Below are 27,284 nucleotides of genomic sequence, written 5' to 3'. Positions count from 1 at the left end.
TCTTGGGTTAGCATGATATTCTTTCAAGTTGCTTTCTCCTAATTCTTATCTCACGGAAGGTAAATAGTAATGAGTATTTTGGACCAAGCCACTACAAACTGTGAAAGCAGAGTCAAATTGATGTTGATAGTATGACCTGAATTTAGAAAAGGAAATGAACCCAAAGTAAAGACTAAGACAATGTCCTCCTCCATCTTTCACAGGAAAATGTAGAATAAAGATGGATATACTGTTTGGTGAATAGTAGTACTTAATATTTACATACTGATTTTCAGCCAGAACTGTATTTTCCATTTGGTGAAACCAAAGCAGAAGAAGTAAATGACTGGCTCTAGACTATGTCAAGCTAATTTACATGAATCCCTAAATAAAATCCATGTTGTGTGAGTCTTTTTATTCAATAGACTGTGCTTCCAACACCATGACAAAATAGGATGATTTAGGAAAGGATTGTATCTGTAACCCCAAACCTCTCTCACCAAGTGAAACTGCATTTAAAAACCAAACATTTAAAATTACCAGGAAACCAGGAGAAATAAATAAGCCAGACTCAAAAGTAAACTCTGGTAAAGGTAGTGGGTTTAAGCCTGAAAAGAAAAAAAAAAAAGAGTTTTAAATACAGAGAATAAAACTCAGAACATTTTACGGTGGATAACTGTCCTATTAGTAACTTCTAATCAGGAGAGAAAAGCACAGATCATAAAAACAATGTAAAAGGAGAGTTCTGAGAATAGATGCAAATGTTGAAATTTTTCAAGATGCTTCCTGGGAAATCCAGGATGGATCTTCCAAAAACAACCCTCATTGCCCAAGCTGGTATGATAGAGTGCCTCTGCACACACCATAGCAACCAAGGCAAAGCCAGACTAACTTGTGATAGGCACAGAGAGCAGATACAAAGTCACCACTGATATGCCATTAGTGCTATGGTCTTCTCACTTGGCCACCAGAAGACACATAAACTCTTCCTTGCTTGTGTCATACTGGATTACCTGTTCTAAGGCCCCACTAAAAGGACTTTACGCTGGTTCTGGTATTCTAGGTTAGATACACAGGAGAAATACCAAACATATTCTCAAGAGGCCAAAACAAGACAGAAGTTTACTGGCAAACTTTAGAAAAATCAGAGAACTTTAGCAAAAGATTTAGTACAACATCCAATAAAGCACTTGCACATTAACTTGGCCCATCAAACTTAGCAAACTTTAAACTTGTTTGATGTTAAGTTACTTAAAATGTTCCAAGAAGAGGGAATTAGAAGAAGTGAGAAAGACAGAAACTATATAGAAAAGCACACATATAACTCTCAGCTTCTGGGTTCCAGCGGTGCTCAGATAGAAACTCCAAGATAGAAACTCCAAGACAGAAACTCCAAGAGCAGGTAGGGTAAAGACATATGCTGACATCCTGCTTGTCCTTAAATACCCCTTGGCCTTTGTGGGCCCTCCTCCCAGGTGGGTCATTTGGCTGGTCATCTGGCCACTCAGGAGCTGGCCTGGGGTAGAGTGGAGCCCTGGCTCCGGTGTGCCATGGTAGGCAGCTCTGCCAGGCTGGGATAGGTGGGGGTGTGGGGCAGTTCACTGCCTCACCAGGGCAAGGACTGATCCTCTCCCCCACACACAAGCATCCCAAAACATCTCAAACATCAACCCTTCCAGGTTCTGTCACCTGTGGCCAAAAAAGCAAAAGTATAGCCCCGCTGCTATCAGTAACAAACCCCTCTAATCAACCCCTGACTTTTAGTAACAAGCCAAAAAATCTCTATTGCTTAAACAGAAGAATACTACTTCTGTGAGAAAACTCTTCAGACTATTTCAACTAATAATTGGTGTCCAAAGTAGAGTCCATAAACAGGCACACACATCATCCCTCAGCAGGAGACTCAGCTATACACAGGACTCCAACACCATGGCAGACTTCCCTTTGTGGTCTGATGAAATAGACACAGAAGTAGTTGGTAGTAAATCCATTAGTCCTCTACTAGCAGGAGTCATTAGTACTTCCCAGAAAAGCATGCAGACACAGACTGTGAAATACTGACTTATGGTCTGGTCACTGCTCAAAACCCCACCTCAGTAGTTACCTTCGAAACCCTAACCATGGCTTTCTGTGAAGCCCATGAAGAAAAAGACAGTAAGCCAACACTATTCTAGCTCTGGAGGCATTTGATCTCCTTAAAGTCTTCTGAATCTCTATCAAAAGGCCTCAGATCCAGTGATGGATACCCAGCTAAGTTTTTATTTTATCAAATTCTCAGGTAAATGGAAAGAGGACAGACAACCATGATGATATTGTTGTCTTAAAGCTGACTATGGAAGCAGGTCTTGAGGTAAAGCTGAATGGTGCACAGGATCTGCAAAGGTGCACGATGTGACCTGAGACTGGCCTCCTCATCACATCCTATAATGAACTGAGAGAGTCAGGTTATTTTAACTGTTCTTCCCCCTTGCAAGGCTATCACTCATGGAACAGCACAACCACATTATTATTCCCAATTCTTAAATTGAAAAAGTATGGGAAGACTGTTGAAGATATTAAAACTTTTCAGTGGGACCTTAATGGTTTAGTGGTTTCCATCCTTTAAGTAAGCCAGATTGTAACTCTTGAGACTTTCAGTTATTTTAAATAGTGACAGATAGCATGTCCAGCAGACAGGTACCTGCTGTTCTCTCCTCAGCATCAGCAAACTAGAAAACCTGTTTGGTACTCCTTCCACCCTGAAAAGGAACAGCAGGCTTCCAAAGCACTGGCACCATTTCACCTCAAACATTGAATCCCTGGGTCATGTAGATGAGCTTTTAAACTCTGGGCTTCAGCTTCGCCCATATTACTGGGCACCACATCTTCAGTGACCACAATTTTCAGACACTATCAGCTGTTTACAAATGCTCAATATGTCATCTTTAAAATCTACATGCTAGCATGTGTCTTTACATGTGCATGGTGATGAGATCTGAAAATAATTGCTCATGCCTAAATGGAAATCGTGCTGAGGATTTTAAAATATGGAGAAAGCCACATAATAATGAAAAGTAGGGTTTTACAGACAGAAATTGTATTTGTGGTCATGATTATTAAAGAAAAAAGTAATAAACTGTTATTGTCAAGTAAGATTCCATATTTAAAACAGCAGATAGAAGGCACAGCAGAAACTATATAAACATGTGGAGGAAAATACTGAAGACTCAGTAAAAAACTGTTAAAGACAGACTTGTTTCACCATTGCCCAGCCATTGATAAGACCTGCAGTTGAAGACCCGGTGTGATAATGGGCCACAATCATCCGTTGATAATGGGCTGTCCATGATAGTGGGAATGAATGTGCCCTGCCATTAAAGGTGAGTGACCTGCAGGGCCAGCTAACTGGATATAACAGGTATCACTGGAATATCCTGTGAATACCGTGTCCATGGTCCCAAGCTTGAGTGAAACTGCCCAGTTGATGCCATAAAGCACCACTTATCCTCTACATAAGGAATGCACAGGAAGTCTGACAAAGCTCTTCTCATGGACAAAGGCAGAAGGATCTTCACAGGATGCCACAGATTCTTGGTGATTACCTTTCTTCCTTTCTGTAATTCTTTGCTTTTTCATACTTTTTAATTTTCTTTCTTGCTCTCTTCTTTGATAGTGAGTAAATGTGTATTAACATTTTGATTACCAACATTTGACCTCCTTTGTGTTTTAATCTCACTCTGGGTATAGTTGAATCCTGCTTCTCCCCATTTTTTCATCTTAGGATGCATTTCCAGATTGGGATAGACTCACTGCTTATGAAGACACCACACCTGTGAGCACAAATAACCTGCTCTTAGCTGTGGGGTTGGACTAAATGTCTCCAGAGGTCCCTTCCAACCCTAAGAATTTTGTGATTCTGTGTGAATATTACAAAAATCTGTTCTTCCTCAAACATTACATTGAGAGTTGATAAAAATAATTTTGAACTTTCTGTGACTTTTTGGCAGTACTACCTATGTAATGAATTAAATTTTTTCATAGACTGCTGCAGTGCTAGAAGATAAATATAAAATTGGAGAGGAAAAGAGTCAAGAACTACAGTAACAATTCTAAAGAAAAAGAAGATATTGCAAGCTTTCCACAGAGTAAAGAAATAATACTGAATGGCAAGTATGTAAATTATGTTTTAATTGAGGTTTTTTTAGTAGTGCTCTTTGTTTTCTCATTCTCCCAATCACATTCCACAGTGTTGCCCAGTGCTTTTTAAATATGGTCCTTCCTGATCTCTCCTTCAGTGCACATCTGGATACTGTAAAGACAGCACTCCAGATAAAAGACACAAACATGGAGGCAATAGAGCCCGTTTATAGAGCAACGGGCCATTTCACCAAAGGGCCATCTAGTGGGGAGAGACAAAAACTTAAATTTTCCTTGCATGATACCTTTTTGAGGTATGCTAAACCTGAGGTGTTCATTTCATACATACTCTAAGCAATTATATTACTTGAAAAGGGTGAAAGCTTGTTTGTTCATGGTGACAGATTCAGGAGCAAAAAGTCAACAATGCCAAATTTTGCTGCGCCTTTCTTGGCCTTATTCTGGAAGGAAACTCATAGAACTAAGGCGCTGTAGGGTTAAGCATTAGGGTGATTAGAATACACACAATGAACCTGCTTAAGGCTAAGGTTTCAAATACCTGAAATTTTTCTTTCAGATGTCTGTTTCTTCACCCCTTTGACTATGCTTAAAGAAGGAAAGAGAGAATATCTTACTTTACCTGAGTTGGAACAACGCTGGAGCTTTACAGTGATCTCATTAATATCCTTTTGTATCCAGCCACATCAATGTAATCCAACAGAGGCTAACACAGAAACCTTCATATATTGTGCATCAGTTGTTTCCAATAGTTAATTTAGTCAGAATACAGTCCTGCTATTCTACTAAAGAACAAACTTTGGCCATGATTTTCCAGTTGAATTTGTAAATTCAAGTGGTTCTAATGTGTTTACCCTACGCTGAATGCAAAACTGCAATTAATAAGGTGCTCATTAATGCAGCTCTTCAAATTCTGTTACACAAATGTGAGGGATGACGACAGAAAAGTTAAATCTCAAGGGTCTAATAATCCTCAAAGCATAAGCAAGAAGCCTGCTAATTTTATTGGAAAGAGTAATTTTAAATAAGAAGAACCTTGATATGCAAGACCTTGGAAGAACAATGGAATGAAAACAAGACATACTAGCTAGTATAAAATTTCTGCATGCAGGTAGGGATGAAAGAGACAGAGAAACCAGAAAGGGGAAGGTGAAAGACTGAGGTTAGAAAAACATCTGAATTGTTGAGATGCTTATCTAAATCACACACAGACATTTTTGTGGTCCACTCTTTATAAGAGGCTCATCAAAATAATACAGTACTCTGTTTTGAAAGTTAAAACTACCCTGAAAATTTATCTTTACAGCTGTCATTAATCGATATGCAGGGAATTGATCTGCAGCAGTACTGTTGGAGTTAGTAATTTAAAATTTCAGTTACAGTTCTGAAATACATTTGTTTGAATGTAGCAGAAGTAAAAGTTAATTTGATATTTTAGTGTATGTAGAGTGTAATTTTCATTTTCTCCTTGCAAATATTACAATGATAAACATGTTTTTGCACAAAGGACAAGACTGACTATTCAAGATTACCTCCTTACTACCTGGGCTAGGACACCTCTCTCTGCATCAAACTGCATTTAGATTTAGATTTACTGTCTCTGGGAGGTTTCCAGTCCTGTGTTGACAGGATATTGTGATTTTAGAACCCTTAATAAGTCATGCACCTAAACAAACGCTCTATCGTTTCTCTCTCAGACTCCCCACTATTAACAACATCTTTAGGTCAAATACAGAAAAAAGTAATTTTGTATTTCAAAATTCATGTGATCACACCTTGGACTGCCAATGTTTTCAGTTCACAGGAATCACAAGAGATTCCTTCCCCTAAAATGTCCTTACCCAAATTAGCACAGAGAGATTTGGTGTGAAATTGCCTGGGCCTGGTCAAGCAGACCACTGAGCAGAGGACTACAGAAATGTCTTTATTGTTGGTATTTGCTGCCCAAACAGTGCTCCTTTGGAATAACTAATCCAAACTTTTTAATGTCTGTTTTAGAGTTCAGTGATTTAACTCAATCACTATGGCAAGCTGCAATGGGAAAAGGCAAACAAAACCATTTTCTTGGGGACACTATTTGTAAAGAGCAACTGCACAGAAAGATAAAATTCTTAGCTAAGTGTTGCTTCCATACCCTGAGGTCAAGAGAGCCCAGACAGCCTACAACCGTTGAAGAAAAAACCCTAAAATCTTAAACACTTTATTGCCGTCAAGTGATCAATCAGTAGGAATATGATCTGGAAAAGAAAAACATTACACTTTAGCTCAGCTAAACCAGCAAGTCTAAATTATCTGAAATACTTAATTCTAAACATGAACCTATAGCAATGAAAACAGTAGTATGTGAGATCTGCTTGGTATTCATTGCATGAGTTGAATGTTTAATGGAAGTCATCTTGAAAGCACTTTGGGATTGAAAAGGATGGTCAAGAGAACCATGAACATTCAAAATCAAAAAGAACAATTCCATGATCATGATCACTGGTTCTGTTGCTTTAGCTCAGAAGAAATACTACAATGTCTAGAACAGGAAAGATTACATGATGATCCAAAGATGGTGAATATATAAATACACATTTCAAACAACAGGTACAGTTATCCAGGAAATCTATCAAATTAGTAAATTGAAGAAAGAAAGAAAACAAGCCATTCAAACCCAGTCCTTTTTCACATAATCCTCCTGGATAAACATTCAAACTCTGCTTTTGGAAAATTACATAGTGTAGAAAAACAGTGTGGCATTTGAGGCAAAGCAATACAAAATGGAAGAAAACAGCAGCATCTGGAAAAAAACCCTGCATATATTCTGGTGGTACAGTGGGCAAGGAATGATGAGTGAACCAAGAATTCTAGTCTTTTTTTGAGAAAATCTTGAGAAAAGCCTGAAAAGGCTCTACTGCCCATTTTCTGTCTATGTTTACTTCACTGAAATGAGAAAAAAAAAGCTGCAAAAGCAAACAAAATAAGAAAACCAAACCCACCCCCCCCAAAAAAAGCCCAACAAAAAATCCAATCCAACCCAACCCAACCCAAAAAAGCACACAAAAACACAAAAAGGCCCCCCCCAATCCCAAACAGACGCACCAAAAAAAAAACCACAAAAAAGAAAAAAAACAAACCACAAACCAAATCCCAACCCTTTAAATTTATTAGGAGTTACAGAGATTTTGGAAAAGATCTAAATCTGAGCCATCTAGTGAAGTTGGGGTGGTATAATGAATATGCAAAAATCATAACAAAGGGTAATTTGTAACAATGTTACTTTAATGTTTGCCTACTGCAATAGTCTGTTCTATATTCATTCTACATATGCTTCAGCATGCTAATTTCTCAGAAGTAAAAAAGCACCTATTTATGTTGGACCACAGTAAATCACACTCTGGCTGAAAACTGAGAGAGGTGCTTACATTCTGGTGATGTAGGGCAGACTACAATATCAGAAAGAAAATGAGTAGCTCAAAGGCATTTATTTACTCAAATGTCTACTCTTCTTTACAGAAAAACAAGTATTTGTATCTTAGGGAAAGGCTTTGACTGTCCACTGCATGTATGTATCTGTTACTTTACAATAAAAGATGCAGAAAAATCTACCAGCTTATCTTCAGTTACTTTAAGTGAATTTCGTTTTAGAATTGAATAATAAGACTTGCTTACTTGAACTAATAATGAATGGAGACACTGTAGAAGGAAAAAGGACAACAAAATGTTGTTAAAATTGAATACAAAATCCAGATGATTACTGCAATGTTGGAATAACAGCTGAAAAAATATATGGCAGGAAATAAAAACATTTGTTGTTCTTCAGGAATGACTAACTCGGCCACTGAGCATTCATGACACAGGAAGCATACTGGGTCACAGATTATACTATTTATACTAAATCTTGCAACTAAAGAAGAAATAAAACCCAGCTGAGAAATACCTAATATACTGAAGATAAAAACCAAGCATTCAACAGAATTTATCTGCTTTCCTAAAGAAACAAATAAACAAAGTACTTCAACTAGTCACCATGTGACATGCATGTCCCCTTTTCCCCCCATCATCTCCAAACTTGTATACTGCCTATTTAAAAATTTTAAAGTACCAAGATCAACAGATATACAAATGCCAGATGAGGAGGGCTGGGAAACCTGCAGCTGACAGCAAACTAACAAATTGCTGCTGTTTAACAATTCAGAGTGGATATTGGACATGAAGCAAATGAATGAATCAGAAAGACTCTAGAATAAGCAAAAAGAGGCCCCCAACAGTAGTTAGCCTGAAAAGCTGCAAAAGAGTTGGCATTCAACCCATGATGCATCCCTGCTCAAAGGGGATGCTTTTGAACACAGAATTATTTTCAGGAGAGAACAGGAAATTGTAAAGAGAATTGAAGACCTTCTCTCCCTTCCTAAATTCCTGATCCTTTTGCATCATTTTCATGACTGCCAGGGATCCATGTAGGATGGCATCAGCTTCAAAGGTTTGCTGGCACCAGCTGTCCACAGATGCAGGAGCACTGTGCCATCTCCTGCTTCTCCAACACCACTACTGCCATGTGATGGCGGGTGTTATATAGTGCATCATCCCTAACAAAGTGCAGACTGTTTAGGATAACCCGTTTTATTCACATAGGCCTTTTCAGCCCTCCATACTTAAAAAGCTTGCTTCTTCCAAAAGTTTAAACTCATTGCTTGTATTTGTGATACTCAGAAAAGCAACAACTACCAGCCACACTGAAAGAACTCAATGACAGTTCTCTTCTTCAACTTTCAGCAGTGTTTGCATTATTTATTGTCTAGTAAATAAAGTTGAAATGCTTTTCAGCCTTGGTTGCAAACTCAGTACCCAGTTGCAATCCAACAACAGCAGGCAATAAAGCTGCCATTGCAAAATATCTTTTTTTCTCCTTTGTGACTGCTTTCCATAGAATTCATTTTTTCTCCTGGATCTGCACTTTGTCATATCTGGGGCACAGCAATACTAAGTAAACAGGGAGACGGGAAGTGAAATTTTTATCACAGAAACAACTGCCTAGGAGGTGATGCTACATTCAAGCTTTTCCCAAAGAAAACATGGAAGAGAGCAGGTGCCATTCTTCTAGAAAGCTGTGCTATTCTAGTCTGACAGTTTGGGATTAAACGTACAGACACTTGAGGTATTTAGATCTTGTGGCACAACAGTTATCTGAGAGGCTGTAATAGGCAAGTCCACTGGATTAAAGCAGCGTTTTGGAAAGGGGCAGCTTTGTGTGACACTTAGAAATAGCCCAACTGCACCACAGCTCTTTGCTATTAAACACACAGAAGGACGGCTCGTGCACAGCATGGGGTGGACCTGTGCATGTACAGAAACAGAACGGTCAAGAGCAGAAATTAACACGTTAAGGTCAAACAGCTATACCAGCTTCTCAAAATATTTCCCAGGCTTTCAGGCAATGGTGGTGCAGGAGTTCCCACAGTTGTTTGTTCCAAGTATTTCTCAATGGCTTTTCCTTCCCTGAGTTTGCCCACTCTTATGTTGGACCTGCATAAGCTTCAAGAACCCACACCGCTGTTAGTGGTTCAGCTATTTCCCCCCAGATTCCTTCAGAGTTTTTGGGCAAACACCATCCAGTCCTGATAATTTGTTATTACTCATATTGTTGCTTTTTTACTGTAACTTCTTTTACCAAAGCTTGATTTGAAGCAGATGAACCCTACGGAAACTGCACCAAAGTCTTCCATAATGAATATATGTGAGAGGAATTATGATTATGACTTAAATCGAAGGCCCTTGGGTAGGTTGTTTTGAGTTCCTAGTATACCATACACTGAAATTTTCAAATTAGTAATTAGAAATTTCTTGAAACTTTTTAGAATTTTAAAGCAGTCAAATCAACAATGAGAAGGCAAATGATAATTTACATTGTGCTTAAAATAAATGTTAGGCTGTTGCTAAAAGAAAAAGGATATCAAAATAACTATGCAAGGAGAAAAAAAGTAAAAGAGCATATATATATATACACTGAAGGATTAATTGTAAACTATAATGAAATTTTGTACTAGAGATGATGTTTAATATATGTATTAATCTAGATCAAAAAGAAGGAAGGTTGAGATGCCCAGTTTGGAGGTGACAGAATTAGTTAAAGAGGTGATGTCAAACTTCAGAGGAATATAATTAATTTAACTGAATTAATAACAATAGTAGTTTACTTAGTGCCATTGGATAAGCCGAATAATTTTGGCTAAAGTACTGAATCCAAATTAAAAAATAAAAATAAAAATGCAGATTCAGAAAAGCAGACATTATATTTGAAATAATGAAAACAGTTGAGGAAAATTAAGACAATGAGCAACAAAAAGTACTAGGACATTTTAATTTACACAAAAGATGGATGAATATAATCAAGATACTCAAAATAGTGAATAGTTTAGAGAGAGCAAACTGAGACTCTTAATTACTCTCATAGGACTGTAGAGAGAAATTTTCCATACTTGAAAGGCAGAAATAAAGCTGATAAAAGTAAACTCTTTTTTCCCATACAATGGAAAACTCAGTAGTGGACCTTGCTGCCAAAGCAGCGCTAACATGAAGAACTTAATAAAACTAACAGCAGAATTAAATACATACACCATCATTTTCCCAGTAGCTAGGACAACAATTCATCATTTCACAGAAAAATACGACACTTTAAAAATGTCTTTTGGAACTCAAACAAAAGTTTGAGTCAGAATACAGAGCAAAACTTACTATGAAAATTAAGTATAGACAATATACACATGATGATCTTAAAGATCCCTTCTAAACTAAACTATTAGGTTTCTATGATTCTATGAGCTGAAACCTTTCCCATTTACTATTTGAGGCACTTGCATTTTTGTTAAAATATTTCAGAGGAGTAGTAATAGAACAAGAAATCAGTAGACAGAATCATGTAACTTCTGATATTTTAGCCTAGAAAAGAAGTATTGAGAAGTACAGTCCGCTACTTTCTAAAAAGAATTGTACAGATATGAAAAAACCTCAACCATATAGTAAAAACAAGCTTCCTATCAATTTTTTGAACAAACAGGGTCACATAAGTGTTTTCCAGCTACAGCACTGATTTCTTTTAGAAGGAAAAAACCTTGCAAATACTACTTTTGGCTAGCCATTCTCATCCTAGGTGATTAAATGCGTAATTTTACTGTGTGTTTTTTTTTCTTGTTATGAAAATTGGGACTAAGAGAATGGCATGGCATGCCCATGGTTGCAACATTCATCACTTGCACCAATCCTGATGTCATAACACCTATTTTATGTTTCCTTCAGTTGAACTCTGCCAATCCACACTTTGAAATAGAATCACTTTTACTACGCAGTTTTACTACACAGTACAATAGCATGTGCAAATACAAACACGTAAGAAGAGCTCTGATGTTCTCAGGGACGAGAGGAAGTCTGAATACCCAAGTATCTTCACCCCTATCTCAAACTGCAAATCACATGAGAACTTCAGTTTTATGTATCAAAATACAGCAGCAGGAGGGCGGGGGGTGGTGGTGGTGCAGGGGTGTTTGGGTTTGCTTACTTTTAGTAGAAATCTGCTAACTACCAGTCAGTAGCTCCGTATTGAGCAGTAATTTCTTCCTCCTCCTGAGATACTAGGCTTCACTCTCACTCAGACTCCAATCTCTGTAGAAGCTGGCACTCCAGAGTACACAGCTCCCACAGGGCATCCTACTGCACTGCCCTGGCCCCAAAATCTCACTACCTTTGTTTTGACTTTAATGCTCTTGATTCCTGTGCAGCTGAAATACTAATGTGGTGGAAAATATTAATACAGTGCTACAGGGAGAGAAAGCAAGAGAATTCACTAACAAAATTACTCAAAACCAGAGGAGCATGGATGTGTGTAGTATGCAAAGCATTTCCCTCCAGTACCTGGACGATACCCCTGGTGTGTTATGATAATACAAAGGGAATGTAGGGAAAATCCTGTGACTCCTGGAGACAGCACAGCCTGACTGGGCATGCTTCCAGGTCTATCTTTGAGATTGCTCCCCACCACAGAGAGATGGCTGAAACTCTTTATTAGTAGCCCTATTGACATTAATATGTAATATTATTAATATTAATAATTAATAGCCATCATTAAGATTTTTTTTGTTTGCCCTAGGAAGGGGAGGGGCCACCTGTCAGAGCAGAGCCTGCTGGCTCCCAGCATCCCTGGAGGATGAGTCTACCTTGAAACAGGGGCCAGAAAAACAATTATCTGCTCCAGAGAAGGTGATTCCAGTGTCAGAAGGGTTGAGATCTGCTCAGTGGCAAGAGGCTATTAACTATTACACCCTACTGCATGGTCATGTGTTTCCAACCCTTTTTATATCCTATTTACATTGCATAAATCTCCAGGCTGATTCCAGTGGCAGAGTTGCACTGAGCTTTCCCCTCCCCACTGTGACTAATCCTATGGACCAAAACAGAAGGTTTGTTTTTTGTAGCACTGTGTCTTAATCTCATCCGCAACCACATTCAATCTTCCATACAGTTACTACTTTCAATCAACGTTTTAAAAACCCCAGATACCACTACAGAGATTTAAATAAATCTCTCTAAATTTAATAAAATTTAAATAAGCACCTAAACCTGTAAAACAACTAAATACTGCAAAGTATATGTAGTTTATGGTGGAGATAATTTAGTGTATATAATCAGAGTTCCAGTTTTGTCCTAGAGCATAAAAGTAGGACAAATTATATGTGTAAAAAAGGAGAGAAAAAGAAGAAAAAAAAAGCTTTCCAAGCACAAACAATTTTCAGTGTCCTAAGAGCAGGTATTGTGTCTAGTATATCATACTTTATAACCTTATGTCAGAGCTCTGGCTATGCTCAAGCCTTGTGTCCTTAAATGCTTTGCTAGGATACAACTCTGAACAGTGATATTGAGAGTGACCTGAAGAAAAGTACAGTGCCTGGGTGTTATCAACATCTCCAAAAGGAAAGAACAACACTTCAGGCAGGTCAAGGTAGTATAGCAGTGTTGGAGTGCTCCCCGTCCTTGACTCACCCCTCTACCTATGATGGGGAAAGCAATGAAGGATATTGTAAGAGCATGACTGTAACAGTGTTCTCCTGAAACTGAAGTTTCATCCTTGATGAAATAAATTCTTTTTGACTCCCTAGAAGCCATTATAGATATCATCCTTGCAAATTACCTATTCAAAAACATTGAAATATGAATATGGTGTAGGAAGCCACTGACTGCAGATTCTTCTATTTAAATGGTTTTTTTTTTTTAGTAATACTATTTTTTCTGGATGTTTTTCATGTTCAGATTATGAAAAATTAATTCCTCCAACCCTACACAATTATTCTCTATACTTTATAACTACTCTGATTTGGTAATCCAAAAAAACCCCCTGGTTTTGTTCTCCATACTTCATCAAACCTTGTATATTGTTCTAATTTTCCTTGCACTGTAATGCTGACCTGCTTTTAAAAGCCAATGGTATTTTTACAAACTCAATAGATAGTGTCTATCTGCAGTGACACTTTAGGTCCTCATCAAAACATTAATTTTGAATTACAAAATTTGCTGAGCTTTCCCTGTATTACTCTCCCAGCAGGCTCCCAAGGAGGGGTTGTGCTGTCTTGTGACCAGAGTCAAAGATGCCATGTCAGCTGTGTTACTAAGGTGCTTCTCACCAAATGCCTTTAGGAAGCTTCAACAGTATGCAGTGCTGCTTTTAAATTTGCTAGTTTTTGATTGGGCCTTTTTGGCACTATGGTAGTTCCAAAATGTCTAACTGGCATCAGAGGAAAACACAGCCCCAGACCAAACTGCTGTGGTTTCCTTTCAAAGGCAGCCAGTCTCAAAACCGAAGAAACTCCAATGTTCAATAAACAGACAACATTTCACTGAGGGGGGAAAAAAATCTTTAGCACTTTCAGGGAATGACATTTCTTTATTTATGCATTAAGACTTCAAAATTCAGCATGAAGTTTTTCTTTCTAAAAACATCATGGTGTTAAAATACCAATTAAATTTTATTCTGAATCAATATATCCTGGGGTAGATGACTGAAAAGGATTATACAATTTAAGAACCACTTGAAACAACTATTTAGTAACAAGCTGACTCTTGGTCTGTAACATAATATAAAGTAATTTCTGATAATGCAGCTTCAAGCATTCCCCAAACAGACTATAAAATCTTAATCTTTAATAGACTATACAGAAACCACAACTATTACTATGCAAACCATTCTTCTATAAAAATGCAGGGGTGTGTATTATACTTCAGAAAAATAGCTGAGTAAACTGTTCTTGATCTTCACTATACGCTGTGTATTGATCTAAAATATTCAGGCAGCATTTGTTTTTCGAGAGTGGGAAGGAAAGCAGTCCTATGAGTACAGAAAATACAAAAGAAGATGCTTTGACGTATATGAACACACTCACAAATTTCTAATTCCCTACAAATTTAAAAAAAAAATAATCCAAATACAAATTAGCGTCCTATGCAGCAGCGAAGAAGGCATTACAAAGAATTTCCATCTTTTCCATTTCTCCTGGTGGTATTTAAAATTTTAATCAAACAGTAATTAAAGGTCAACAAATGGCTTTTCCATACTTAATTTTGAATTATAGCTAATACCATGCATTAAAGGCATAGCAAGGCACTGGCTAATATGTTGAGGGTAGGAGGAATCATACCATTCCTCTGTGTAAAACACTAAAAAGCACGTCTGCTGAGCAATCGACCTTAAATTACTATTTCCAATTGCAAGAAAGCTTTGGATTAGCAATGCTGTTCTGACTTATTCACACTGTGAAAGACTAACAGAAAGGAACCCTTTTTCATTAGAGTACATTTCTCTCAGGGCTCTCTGTTACTCTGGCATTAGAGTATCTATGACATTACATAAAGGAGTATGTAAAAATCCATTTTGTTTTTCTAAAGCTGTTAGCCTTCAGAACGAAAACAGTTTGCTAGGATAAAATCTGTTATTCCCATCCTGGAGTTTGTTACCTTAGCACCTGAGCAGGCCAAGAAAATATAAGAAAGAGAAAGAAAATAGGAGAAAGAAGAAAGAAACAACACTTAAATATTTATTAGTCATTTTTCTTATACATTTTTTGATATGTATTAAAATAATCCTTATACATTTCTCAGCTCAATTACTTACAAATAACTTATCTGCAGAATCAAGTAAATCTGTCAGCTGTGCAAGTTTATTTTTCCATGTGCTATCTTGAGATAAGCAGGTCTGCAATATTATATTTCCACTGACATAATTGTGCATGAATTCTGATCTGATTTAGTATTACATGGTGCAAAAGGTGACACATTTTCTTTAATACAGCCCATTAGAAAAGGAAAGGAATTGCCAGTGTATGAAATCTAAGGAGTTTGATTGAAAGACTCCGGGACTTGGGGGTCAACTCAGTGGAAAAGTAACTTGCTCAACTACCCCAGGCACTAAGCACTGTGACAAGCAAACCTAATACCCTGGTGCATTTACTGAGACAATCAATAAAAACACTGCACTATCAGACTGCTACAGCTGTACATTAACCTATCATATTACCTCAACTGCTCCTAAACCAGTCAAATATGCATTTGCTGATCATGCAGATAACACAGATACCTCACTGGTCCTTAAGTCACGTTTAATACCAAGTCAGAGTGCTAAAACAACCATTTATTGCTTTTCCATATGCCATAAATCCTAATTTTCAAGTCTATCTAAATTGTACACTGAAGACTGCATTCAAAGAACTATTGGGCTGGTAAAGCCAACTGCTCTGAAAATAATGTATGGGAGATTTAAGGTAAACTCTGCACATTCCTACTTGGATCCTCAATCCACACCTGTTACCCCAGCACACCTGCACCTGGGGCTTTCTGGCCTCTACCTGCCTCCTTGCCTTCTCCTGATGCAGGTCGCAGCATCATCACATCCTGCTGATGCCCAACGACTGGCCATTCCTGCTCCCTAAGTTGTCTACGTTTATTTTTATATATTATTTCTGCCACTCTTTCTGGCCATTCCAGCTCTAGTTCCGGCAGACTCCTCAACTAAGAGTGCTCCAATAGGGTTCATGGGTGGGTATCTGTACTCTTGCATGCAGCTCAACAGAAAAGTCTGTAAACCCCCACAAAAAACCATTTCCCTCCTTGCCACTTAGTCGCAGTGCTTGACCTCTCATGAGTCCAGGTAGGAGCAGCCTGGACAAGCTTCTTACCTTTGGAGCTTTTCTAGTAGTTATCAGGAAACACATAGAATTCCTATCACAGAACAAAACAGAAACAGAACGAAGCACTTGTAGGCACTATTTGTCCACAAGCTTTATTTATGCTAAGTTTGCCTCTTAATCTGCCAGCAGATTACACCTGAGTAGAAGGAGTCTCTGCGCTGTACCATGCTGTGATGTGTCCTGGATGCTGCCGCACAACACCAACTTTTTAATGCTGTACCATACTGCTCTAGGATGAGCTTTGTTCCTAAAAACTTTGGGCATAGATGCTTCTTTCATTTTGTCAGGATTATACTTTGCCTAGATGATCTGTCCTGCAACTTCATCACTGATCCACACATCAATATTAAGTAAACAATATAAAATTTTCCACTGACATATATATATTTCAAACTGCAGACAAAGTACATGCATATTGTTTGCTGTCATAGGTTAGCAAGCTGTCTCGGAAGTGATGTTCTTCTTACAGCTTCCTCTATGACCTGACAGAACCTATCAGCTGGCCAGTTTGAATATGGACAATTCTTTAAGCCACTTGAACTTGTGACTGCCTCTGTGATCCACACTTAAGAATAGACAAACTCCCCCCCCCAAGCTCTCTCTCGTTTCCGGCGCTGGCACAGGTGGCTGCGGGCCCCGTGTGGGGACTGGCAGGCCCAGCCCAGGCCCTGCTTGGGCCAGGCCAGGCTGGGCCACGGCCATCCTGGAGCCGATGGACCTGTTCCACCTGCAGAACCACCACCCTCCCACCCCCCCCCCAGCCCTGCTGTGGGCTCGGCTCTCCCCCCTCTCCACTGCAATAAGCCACATTCCAGCTGCAAGGCCAAGGTGAGATTAACCCTTTTATTGCTGTGAAGAGCTGAAAACCTGAGAGAGGAGAAAGAGGAGATGCTTAAAGCTGAAATTCTGTTGTGAAGCTATGATATATCAGAGTATCCCATTGTAATTTCATGAAGATATGGGGGGTGGAGTGTTCAACTTGTGAGCAAAAGCACCTGTGCTGAGATAGGCAGATGCTGACTCAGCTGTAATTTCATGAGAGGTTTGGACAGGGAGAGACTGAAGCGATGAGGACTTTTGCTCCAAATGGGAAAGGAGAAAACCTCAGTTCCTATAGAGATGCTCCCAGAGATAGTCCTAACTATGAAGATGATGAAGACCCTTTGCTCCCAGGGAAGGAGAAGGGCCTCTGTTCTTGTTTCTGAACAGCTCAACCTTAAAATAGTACCCCAAAAAACTTCAAGAGTGGACCCTCAAAAGCAGTTGTGGGAAAAGCTGCAAGTCGGGGGAAAGGACTCACACGCAGGCAGAGAGACTCCTCTTCCTAAATGGACTGAACGATATTTGGAAGTGGGCGGCTGTCTCATTGTGATACTGCTTTCATAGCACGAGCAAGAAGAGACTTCTCTTTCCAAACAGACTGAACAAGGTTATTATGGAAGTGGTAAACAGACTGAACATCTCAAGGGTTGTCTTCCTTTACATTGTCAGTGGGAGAAGGGAGGAAGGTGGGGGGAGGAGGAGAGTTCTAAAGGTATGGTATAAATTTTTTTTTCCCTCTTTTAGGTCTGTTAATAAACTTCTTTATATTCTTTCAAGTTTGGTGCCTGCTTTGCATTTCTCCTACTTCTTATCTCACAGAAGATAAACAGTAATGAGTATTTTGGACCAAACCACTACATTTGCAAAAGCTTGCAGTTTATTTTCCCATATTTCAGCATTTTCCTCCATAAAGCACAGCAAAGCCTTATCAACTGTCCTAGCAAATTTTTGTAGTTGAGATTGCAATTTTCCTCAGAAGCCTTTCAGTGAAGTCAAACACCTAGCTTAAGCTGTGGATTTTTAGCTGTGTTGTAGGGTGAGCCCCATCATCAAACCTCAGCTGAAAACCCAGACTACAATATACCATCGATTTTGCACACAGCCATGTTGCTGAGCATCCTCTTCTCTCACAGTATCACCTCTACCACTCATTCATCCTCATTCACATACACTGCATCAGCCACATGCTCCACCAGGAACTGGGTCCATGTAGCACTTTTCTGATACTAGCACATCTCAACCATCACTTTTCTCTACAAGGCTTCCCAAGTTGTATCTTAGTCTAAAGGGTTTGCATGGCCAGGTTTTGGTAGTAGGCAGGCTACAGAGGTGGCTTCTATGAGAAGCTGCTGGAAGGTCCTCCTATCACTGGCAGAACCGATGTCAGCCAGGATGGACCCTCTGCTGGCCATGGCTGAGCCCATCAGCAGCGACAGTAATGCCTCTGTGATAACATATTTAAGAAGGAAATAAAAAAAGTTATTGCACAGATGTTATTGTGGCCAGAGAAGAATGAATGGAAAATGTGTGAGAGGAACAATTCTGCAGACACCAAGGTCAGTGGAGAAGGAGGGGGAGAAGTGCTCCAGGCACCAGAGCTGAGATTCTTCTGCAGCCCATGATGAAGACCATGGTGAAGCAGCTGTGCCCCTGTAGCCCTTGGAGGTCCACCAGGACCTGCAGACCATGGACGAGACCCACACTGGAGAGGGTGGATGCCTGAGAGGAGGCTGTGATGCTGTGGGAAACCTATGCAGGAGCAGGGTCCTGGCAGGGACCTGCAGACCTGTCGAGAGGAGCCCTTGATGGAGCAGGTTTCCTGGTAGGACTTGGTAACCCTGCAGGGGGCCCACACTGGAGCAAGCTGTGCCTGCAGGACTCTACTCTGTGGAAGAGTGACCCACGTTGAAGCAGTTTGTGGAGAATTGCTACCCATGGGATGGACTCAGGGTAGAGAAGTTTGTGGAGGACTGTCTCCTGTGGGAGGGACCCCATGCTGGAGCAGGGCAAGGATTCTTCTTCCTGAGAGAAGTGGCAGGAACAGCCTGTGATGACCTGACTGTAACCCCCATTTCCCATCTCCCTGCCCTGTTAAAGGGGAGGAGGTAGAGCTTGGGAAGGAGGGAGGAATGGAGGTGGTTTTAAGATTTATTCTACTTCTCTTTATCCTGCTCTGATTTTGTTAGTAATAAATTACATTAATATCCCCAAGCTGAGTCTCTTTTTCCTGTGATGGTAATTGGTGAGTGATCTCTCCCTGTCCTTATCTTAACCTATGAACCCTCGGTTATATTTTCTCTCCCCTGTCCAGCTGCAGAGGGGAGTGATAGAACAGCGTTAGTGGGTGCCTGGCATTCAGCCAGGGTCAACACACCAGACTTAGACATTACCATCTCTGCTTCCTATGGGACTCGGAGGAAGATTTGTTCTGTATTATGGGCTCTACACTTCACTGTAGAAAATGTTCAAAAGGCATCTCTCCCAAAGTGTTTGGGGCTGTCCTTTGGAAGGTTAAAAAATGTAGTTATGAATAAACCTGAAGAAACATTCAAGTGGCTGGCAAATCAGTGACTACATGGCTTGCTTAGAGTTGCTAGTGGTTCACGGCAGTAGTTTAAAAAGAACTCAGATCTCATGATTCTGTCTGAAACTGCTTCAAAGAAATTGTTTGAGAATGAAGAATGGTAGTGGTCCATTCTCACTACTTTTGAAACCACATAGAGTAAGGTATAAACCAACCTGCACATGTAGGAAGGTTTCAAAGAGAACCCAGCAGTAAAGGGCTTTGGTTGTGTCCTTTAACATTCATTATTTCTCTCCTGAATCACAGAGAAGACTATATAGATAATTTCAAGTACACCCTAAAATTACTTTTTAGGTACTATGTGAAAACAGCCCTTTGCTTGGCCTCAAAGAATCTAGATCTGCTTAGTTACATTAAGAAATAATATTAACTGCAAAGGGGAAAGTATGTCACATTCTTAAATAGCTAACATGATTTAGATATATTCTTTATTTGATTGAATAATTCATTGAATTATACTTGGATTACTTCATAAATTAGGAACATCGCCCACACTATACTGGTCACAGGTGAACACCACCATGTACATGGATAAATGTAATTCATTCAACAGTTCATAAGACTGTCCTGGGGTAGTCCATAATGTTATTATATTTCACATCTTTCTGTGCCCAAAACTCGCTCCCGTATCTTTAAGACCCTAAAAACGAGAATCTTAGTGTGTAGGGGGTGCTATCAGGGGCATTCTTACACCGGCCCTCCCGGACAGCCTCCTGTCTTTTGCCGTGTGCTCTTTGTTTGACTGGCTGCCTGTTCTTTGTTTTGGCAGAGGTTTTCCTTCCCTTTTTGCGTTCTCTTTCCCTTTTTTTCTCACCTCGGAGAGCCTGCCTTGGGGGGAATTCCAGAGGCGCGGCCCTGTTGCTGCCAAGCGGGGCAGCCCCGTCGCAGTCCTCGCCGCTCCCACGCACCGAGCTGCCCAGCCGAGCAGAGCAGACCACGAGTGGCCCCGGCCCAGCCCCGCCGCCTGGCTTTGCCTGTCCATCCGTCTCCTGCCGCAAGGAAGGTGAAGTCCCTCCCCGAGTTCCAGCCCCTTGATCCAGAGAAGGGACTCCAGCTCTCGGGGAGGTGAGCGGAGCAGGGAGCGGGCAGGAGGAAGGCTGACACCACCGCTCCCTTTGTCATTCGAACCACGCACTCGACTGCAGAGCACCACCTTGGAAGGGACGGGTGTCCCCAGCATTTTTGGGCCTCTCTTTGTTCTCGAGATTTAGCAATTTCGTATCTAGCAGTTATTCAGTTGGTTGGGTTGGCTTGTTTGTTTGGGTTTTTTGCCTGTTGCTGTTCTTCTTGTTAGTAAACTGCTATTTTTTCACTTACTTCTACTTGCATTCGGTCCTTATTGGTGAAAAAGGACTGGTTAAACCTATAAAGGACACAACTCATTTCAGAGTGTTCTCCTTTAAATTGTATCAAACGAAGACATAGACCCATGATCCCCCGTGGACTATCACACACACACATACGCACCCCTCCTCAAATGCTGAACTTCACAAATAAATCTCAGATTCTGATCTCATTAATTCTTATTTTACTTCACTGATTTTGATAGTATTTCAAGACAGCACCAGGATAAAGAAACCTGATCTCGTTAAAACTAAACCTCTCAGAAGGCTGTCTAAGTACCTGTTTTCAAAGATGTGTACATTAATGATGAAGCCTATATGATGTCGCAGTACAGGGCAGGATGAAAACTGCTTTTTTGTGAAAGTTGCTATGCAAAGGCTCCACATGATCCAAGGTATATCCAAGCAAAAGCAACTTCGTGGCTGTGACTTGGGGGTGATCCAATGATCAAAACCAGCATCAGCTGATATTCCAAGAATACAGGCTGAAGCAGTCTACACCATAAACCCATATATTATGTACAATTTTTATAAAACTACACAGATCTTATCAACATATCTACATGAATAACTAAACTGAGATGAAACCAAACTGTACTGGGAAGTTTGACTTCTGTAGCCATGTACTGTAGATTGCTCTGTTGTAGAAATTTTTTTGTAAGTACACACAGTCTTACAAGCTAAGCTTTGAGACAATAACAACTTCATACATAGCTACAGTTTTCACTGGAAGCTGCTCTTGATTTTTTATTTACAATTAGTATTTAGATGCTATGTTCATGTAGAATTTGATGGGGGAATCAAGCTATAGGTGAACCAATAGATTTACTGATTCTGGAATTTTAAGTCTACTCACTCTCTATTTCTCTGTATCATTTCCCCACCATTTATTTTCTAGAAAATAACTGCCTCTCTAATAGATCACAATCTTTTCTTTTGGAGAATATAAAAATGTAGGCTACATCAGAGCTATCTTTCCTCCTCCTCACAATCTACTCTCAGTAAAAATGCAGGGCATGTTTCTGAGACAGGTTACAAACGTGTCTTGGCTTGAAAACAAAGTTAGTACCTCTCAGCAGAAATAATTAAAAACTTTAAAACATATTTTGACTCAACTATAATTCATTACAAGAGCTTCTAGTTATCTTGAAGTACAAGATCATTGACTGAGAACTGCAAAGGATTCTTCAAAGAATAAAAGGCTAAAGAGAGAGTAGACAAATGTACAAATGTTTTGAATATTTTTTTCTTAATAAAATTTTTATATAAAGGTAAATCCAGACTGTTCATAATGTGCATCTTTCTCCCTTTATGCCTGCAATAGTAGCAGTTCTCACTGGCCTGATTCTGCAGTGTGCTGAGGGCTTCCAGCAAAATGCTGAGCTGAAACTTTGAGATTATCTGAAATCTTACCTGCAGCTTGTTAAAAGAATAAAGCTATAGTATATGGGAACTTGTTAAAAACTAAATCTTAGATACACAGACAAACAAAGATCTCAGATACATAGATTATGTATATTGACTACTACATTATTATAACATAACTGTGTAAAAATCCTTTTGATAGCTTTTTGATAACTTGACTTCATGTAATTTAACTGACCCTTATTTGCTAAGACATTGTATTAGCCAGTGTTTGGAAAGGAGCCAAAAGAAAAAAAAGAGAGAAGTCAGATTAAACTGTAAATCTGTGGTTGCATAGGTTTAGCAAGTGTTACAGAACATAAGGAATGCAGAATCCAGTGCTATTTCTTGGAAAAACTAGTATTAAATGAAGGACAAATGCCTGAGCCAACAAACTACGTCTTGTTCAATTCCTAAATACATTACAAGATAATGAAGAAAAATCAGAAAAAAGTGTTCCACTGCTAAGCACCAACTTTGGAAACAATACAGGTAGCATACTTGTGGCTTACTATTCATATTGCAAGTGAAGATGAAAGTTAAGACTCTCCAGTAAAAAAACACATCCTATGGCCTTAAATTAACAGTCCTGTCTTGACTGCAGCAGAGAGTGAAAGAAGTTACAGAATGTTAGAATGAGGCACGGTGGGTGCAAATTGATCTTGTCAGATTCCTCTCAGTATTACACACCATTATTGATAAAATGCATTGCATTAACTAATTTCATGTATTTCAGCATTCATCATCCTCAGTTTACTTCATCTATAATTTTGCAAATTAGGGATGTTGAGCCATGTCCCTCCATGACACATAACCTACATCAGTGCATGCCCACACTGAGGTCATTACATAGCCAGAGTTATCCTTTCACCATGAGCGAGTCACTAATATCCAAGTCAGTTCTAAAGAAAGACACTTTTCATAATCACCCAACATCTGATAACTGAAAACATATGGATAGGTTTAGGTAAAACCTGCAAGGAGCCTTTACTAAATGGAAAACAGGTGCTCCACTTCCATGGCATGTAATACCCTATTGATCGTTAAGTCCAAAGGTTACAGGATTGATAGCTTCCTTGTGGTAATCAGGGAGCAAAGACACTGGCCGTGGTCAAACAGCTGGGGCATATTTTACATATTTGCAACATATGCTTCAGTTTTAATGAAAGTAAGGGGCTGGCACATTTATTAATCTTGTAACTTTCTTCGCATAGGAAGACCCATTTTCCCGAGTTTTCTATTATACCACATGAAAAAACTAGAGAAATAATAAAAGCCAGAGGCCACTACCATCTGGTGTTACAAAATGTGCATTTGATTTCTCACAAAAATTCATTTTGCACATAGCTTTAAGAAAACACTCACTAAAAAACCACAAACCTGCACCCTTTCATTTAGACAAAACATGTAAGAGGAACAGCAGTAGTTAAGAGAGTATGTCTAGTGCACCAGAAAGGAAAAGCAGCCTACTAGCTTCTAACAAAAAACAAGTCAGTCCTAACCATGTGCTTATTACTTACAATTTAACCTAGTGCAAAATACCACCCATTGCAAACATACTGAGTAAATAGAGTAGTCCATACATGCTTGTTTTAAAAAGTGTAATTTTTTTTCCAATTCAAACAGCATATTTAATCTTGAGAGCTCAAAACATTTGCAATAATGAAGACAGCTTTGAATTTATAAAAATCAACCTTAACACCTTCTGTATAGAAAAATAGCTCTTAAATATTCAATAAAAGGGCTCACTGAATGCACATAGTAATGTCAGTACTCACTTTTATTCAGCCTTGGTAACTAGATCTAGAAAAATGTTTGAACTCTGGTGTCAGTTTGAGAAAGCTGAATATTAGATCACAACATTGAAACCTAGAGTGAGATTTCTAATTAGGTACATTTTGCCTGGCGTTTGTTCAGAGAATCACCAGAGAATTGGGGGGCAGGAGGGGGGTGGCAGGGGTGGCTGGGGAGGGGTTGACCTCTGCCCTCATCTCCTCCTTTAAAGGAGTTTGTTTAGCAATTTCCAAAACAGTAAGCAGTAACTACACAGGCTGGTTTAAACTACAAGCAGTCAAGTACTATTTGTGGACTAATCACAGTGGTTAAAATATCCAGGAATACACACACTACTGATATGATACATTTGCACCAGATCTAATAATAAAGCAGAAAGAAACAGGAAAAATGGCCTCAAATGGATGGTAGATCAGTGTTCATCAGAAGACAAATATGATTCAAAGCTAGCATATTGAGATAAAATTCAAGCTCTCCACAGCTACATGATGGACTTTTTAAATAAATTATGTATTTTATTGCTAGAAATGGATGCTCACATCATTCAGTGTCCAAAAAAATCACATATGTGTTTTGTAAAAGAAGATTTTGTTAGTACAGTGTCAGCTGATTCTGAAATTATGCAGCTAACAATTTAAGTGATGTATAGAAGAATTTCACATAATAATTGTAAAATGTTTGACCTGGCAATGGAACAAGGAAAATACTTTTATTTTTTTATCATCTCTTTAGCTAACAGAAAAATAATCATTGAGGGGATTAACTAATCACAGTGAATTTTCTGACATTTCAAATGCTGCTGCCAGCATATGAATTCTTACAGTGGTGTATAAATGTACATCTCAGCCAGAAAAAAAAGTCAAGAGCATCATTTAAGATGCACTGTTTTTCTCCTCTCAGAAAAAAAAAAAAAAAAATTACTTTATTACAACAGAAGTGGGGGGACATCTGTGAAGGTCAAAATAATCTCAGTTTTAATGCAGAGTTGTTGTAAAACTATCTATTTTTTTCTTTTTATTTTCTTCCACAAATATCACCTGATAGGAAAATACCAACAAGAACTGGGCTGTCTTCACTGCACTCATTTCACCAGAAAGCCATCCTGCCAGTGCTAGCCATTGCTTCAGTGGTGCAAGGTCATACTGATTTATTTTCTTTGTTTTTTCCCCTCTCTCTGGGGTACAACCAATCCAAGAAGTCCCATGGCTTGGCTCAATAATATGTGGAAATGGGTTGTTATTTGCTGTGGTTGCAATCCTCAACCTAACCAGCAGCAACTAAACTGAATTGCATCCACTCAAACAGGTGAATGATCTGCTATGGTTTCCCAGCTTGCAGGGCACAATGCAAACTTCAAACCAAGTGAATGTCTTCAAGAATTGTGATTATTTAAATGTCATATGGAGTGCAAACATTCAAGACATTTTTCTATCCAGCAGTTCTTTCAGAATTTTAGATGTCAGTATCCCATCATTAACCAGTACAGAGTTGCTATTTCCACACCATTTTTCCCCTGAAGTGCAGCCCTATTTGTAGTACTCAAGACAGGAGGAATTTTTGTCCTTCAAAACCAGTTGTTGCTGCAGTTATCTTCACAAATGCTATCAAGTTCCAGACAGGCTGAGTTATTCTTGTTCCTGGCAGAAAAGAATATTTCATCTAGCTCTGGACCAAGAAAAGAAAAAAAAGAAGAGGCAAACGAAGAGGAAGAAGAAAAAAGAAGAAGAAAAAAGAAGAAGAAAAAAGAAGAAGAAAAAAGAAGAAGAAAAAAGAAGAAGAAAAAAGAAGAAGAAAAAAGAAGAAGAAAAAAGAAGAAGAAAAAAGAAGAAGAAAAAAGAAGAAGAAAAAAGCAGGATTTGTAGACCTCTAACCTTTCCCTCAACCCACTATAGCATTATTAGGATGATAAACAGCTCTGTCCAATTTTCTGGACTAAAACACATCAACTCCTTTTTTAACTGTCGGTAAAAACAGTGTCATGTCTAAATTCTCCCATCCCCAGATACCAAAGTGCTAGGAAGGATAATTACCTTGTCATCTCTGTCATCCTCTTCTTCCTCGTCCTCTAACATGTCCTCCACTACCTGCAGACAGAAACAGTAGTAGTTGTCATCATTTAAAAAGAAAGAGTTTTGTTCTGTCAATTCTAAGCCTTTTGTAGATGAAAACTTTATTAACATTTGAAATAAATGCACAGAGGGAAAATGTACAACTAGGAAAAAACACTTGATCTAGAGATTCAAATTTAGGAAAGTGTTATAGCTTTAATTGACCTACATTGGGGAATTATGTACTGAAAACCCTTCCTTTGCAAAATGCTTGCTTGACAATTTAAGTATTTAAAAGGTAGTTCAAAATTCAGTATATGCCTACTTTAACTGAAGGAATCCTTTGTCAGCTCCACTGCTGCCTATGCTGCCACATGCTCACTTCAAATTTACAGTTACCTACATAAAAGGGCAACACTTTTAATAGAATTTACAGTATTCACCAAGAGATTCTTGAAGAACACATACCTGGTAATAAATTCAGAGTAGCTTATCTTCCTATCATGTTCAACAATGATATATACCATATGCTCTATCAACATTAGCACTCTGTTTCTTAATAATAAATTTATACAGTCTGTGCATCTAACTTTATGCACATTAATTGCTAGCTGTACCTGCCACATCTACATCTATGTGTTTTTCCATATGTAGTTTTTCAGTCCAACACCATGAAATATAAACATACATTAAATTATTTATCCAAATATTAATAGTTATATCATCAGCATGAAATAAACCACTAGGTTTAGTTTACAGAGAGATCAAGTGATTTTCCAAGGATAGGCCATGGCAGATTCGGACTTAAAAATCCCTCTCTCATGACATTGTGATCAATGACCCTAACAGGAAAATTCTCTGTTGATAGAATGAAAGTTGTACCTCCTTATAACCAGAAAATAATGTGCTTCTTTTTATCTTTATGTATATGTATATAAGTACTTATTAGGATATAAGAAAATCCATA

The 27,284-nt window shown here is 38.8% G+C and overlaps 1 protein-coding gene across 1 annotated transcript in view; it reads right to left on the bottom strand.

The window, feature by feature from the left end:
• The window catches only part of MCTP1 (multiple C2 and transmembrane domain containing 1), a gene marked incomplete at its 3' end in the record, with an annotated part of 236,492 nt that overhangs the window by 11,153 nt on the left and 198,055 nt on the right, over nt 1-27,284 (bottom strand). The window contains exon 17 of the mRNA XM_082302006.1: nt 26,300-26,353. Coding sequence (XP_082158132.1) covers nt 26,300-26,353 — 54 coding nt within the window. The remainder of the gene's footprint in view (nt 1-26,299; nt 26,354-27,284) is intronic.

This window comes from Coloeus monedula, assembly GCF_965178545.1.
Source record: "Coloeus monedula genome assembly, chromosome: Z".
Taxonomy (NCBI): Eukaryota; Metazoa; Chordata; class Aves; order Passeriformes; family Corvidae; genus Coloeus; species Coloeus monedula.
Note: the sequence above shows the minus strand (reverse complement) of the source record. Positions and strands in the feature narration are given on the sequence as shown.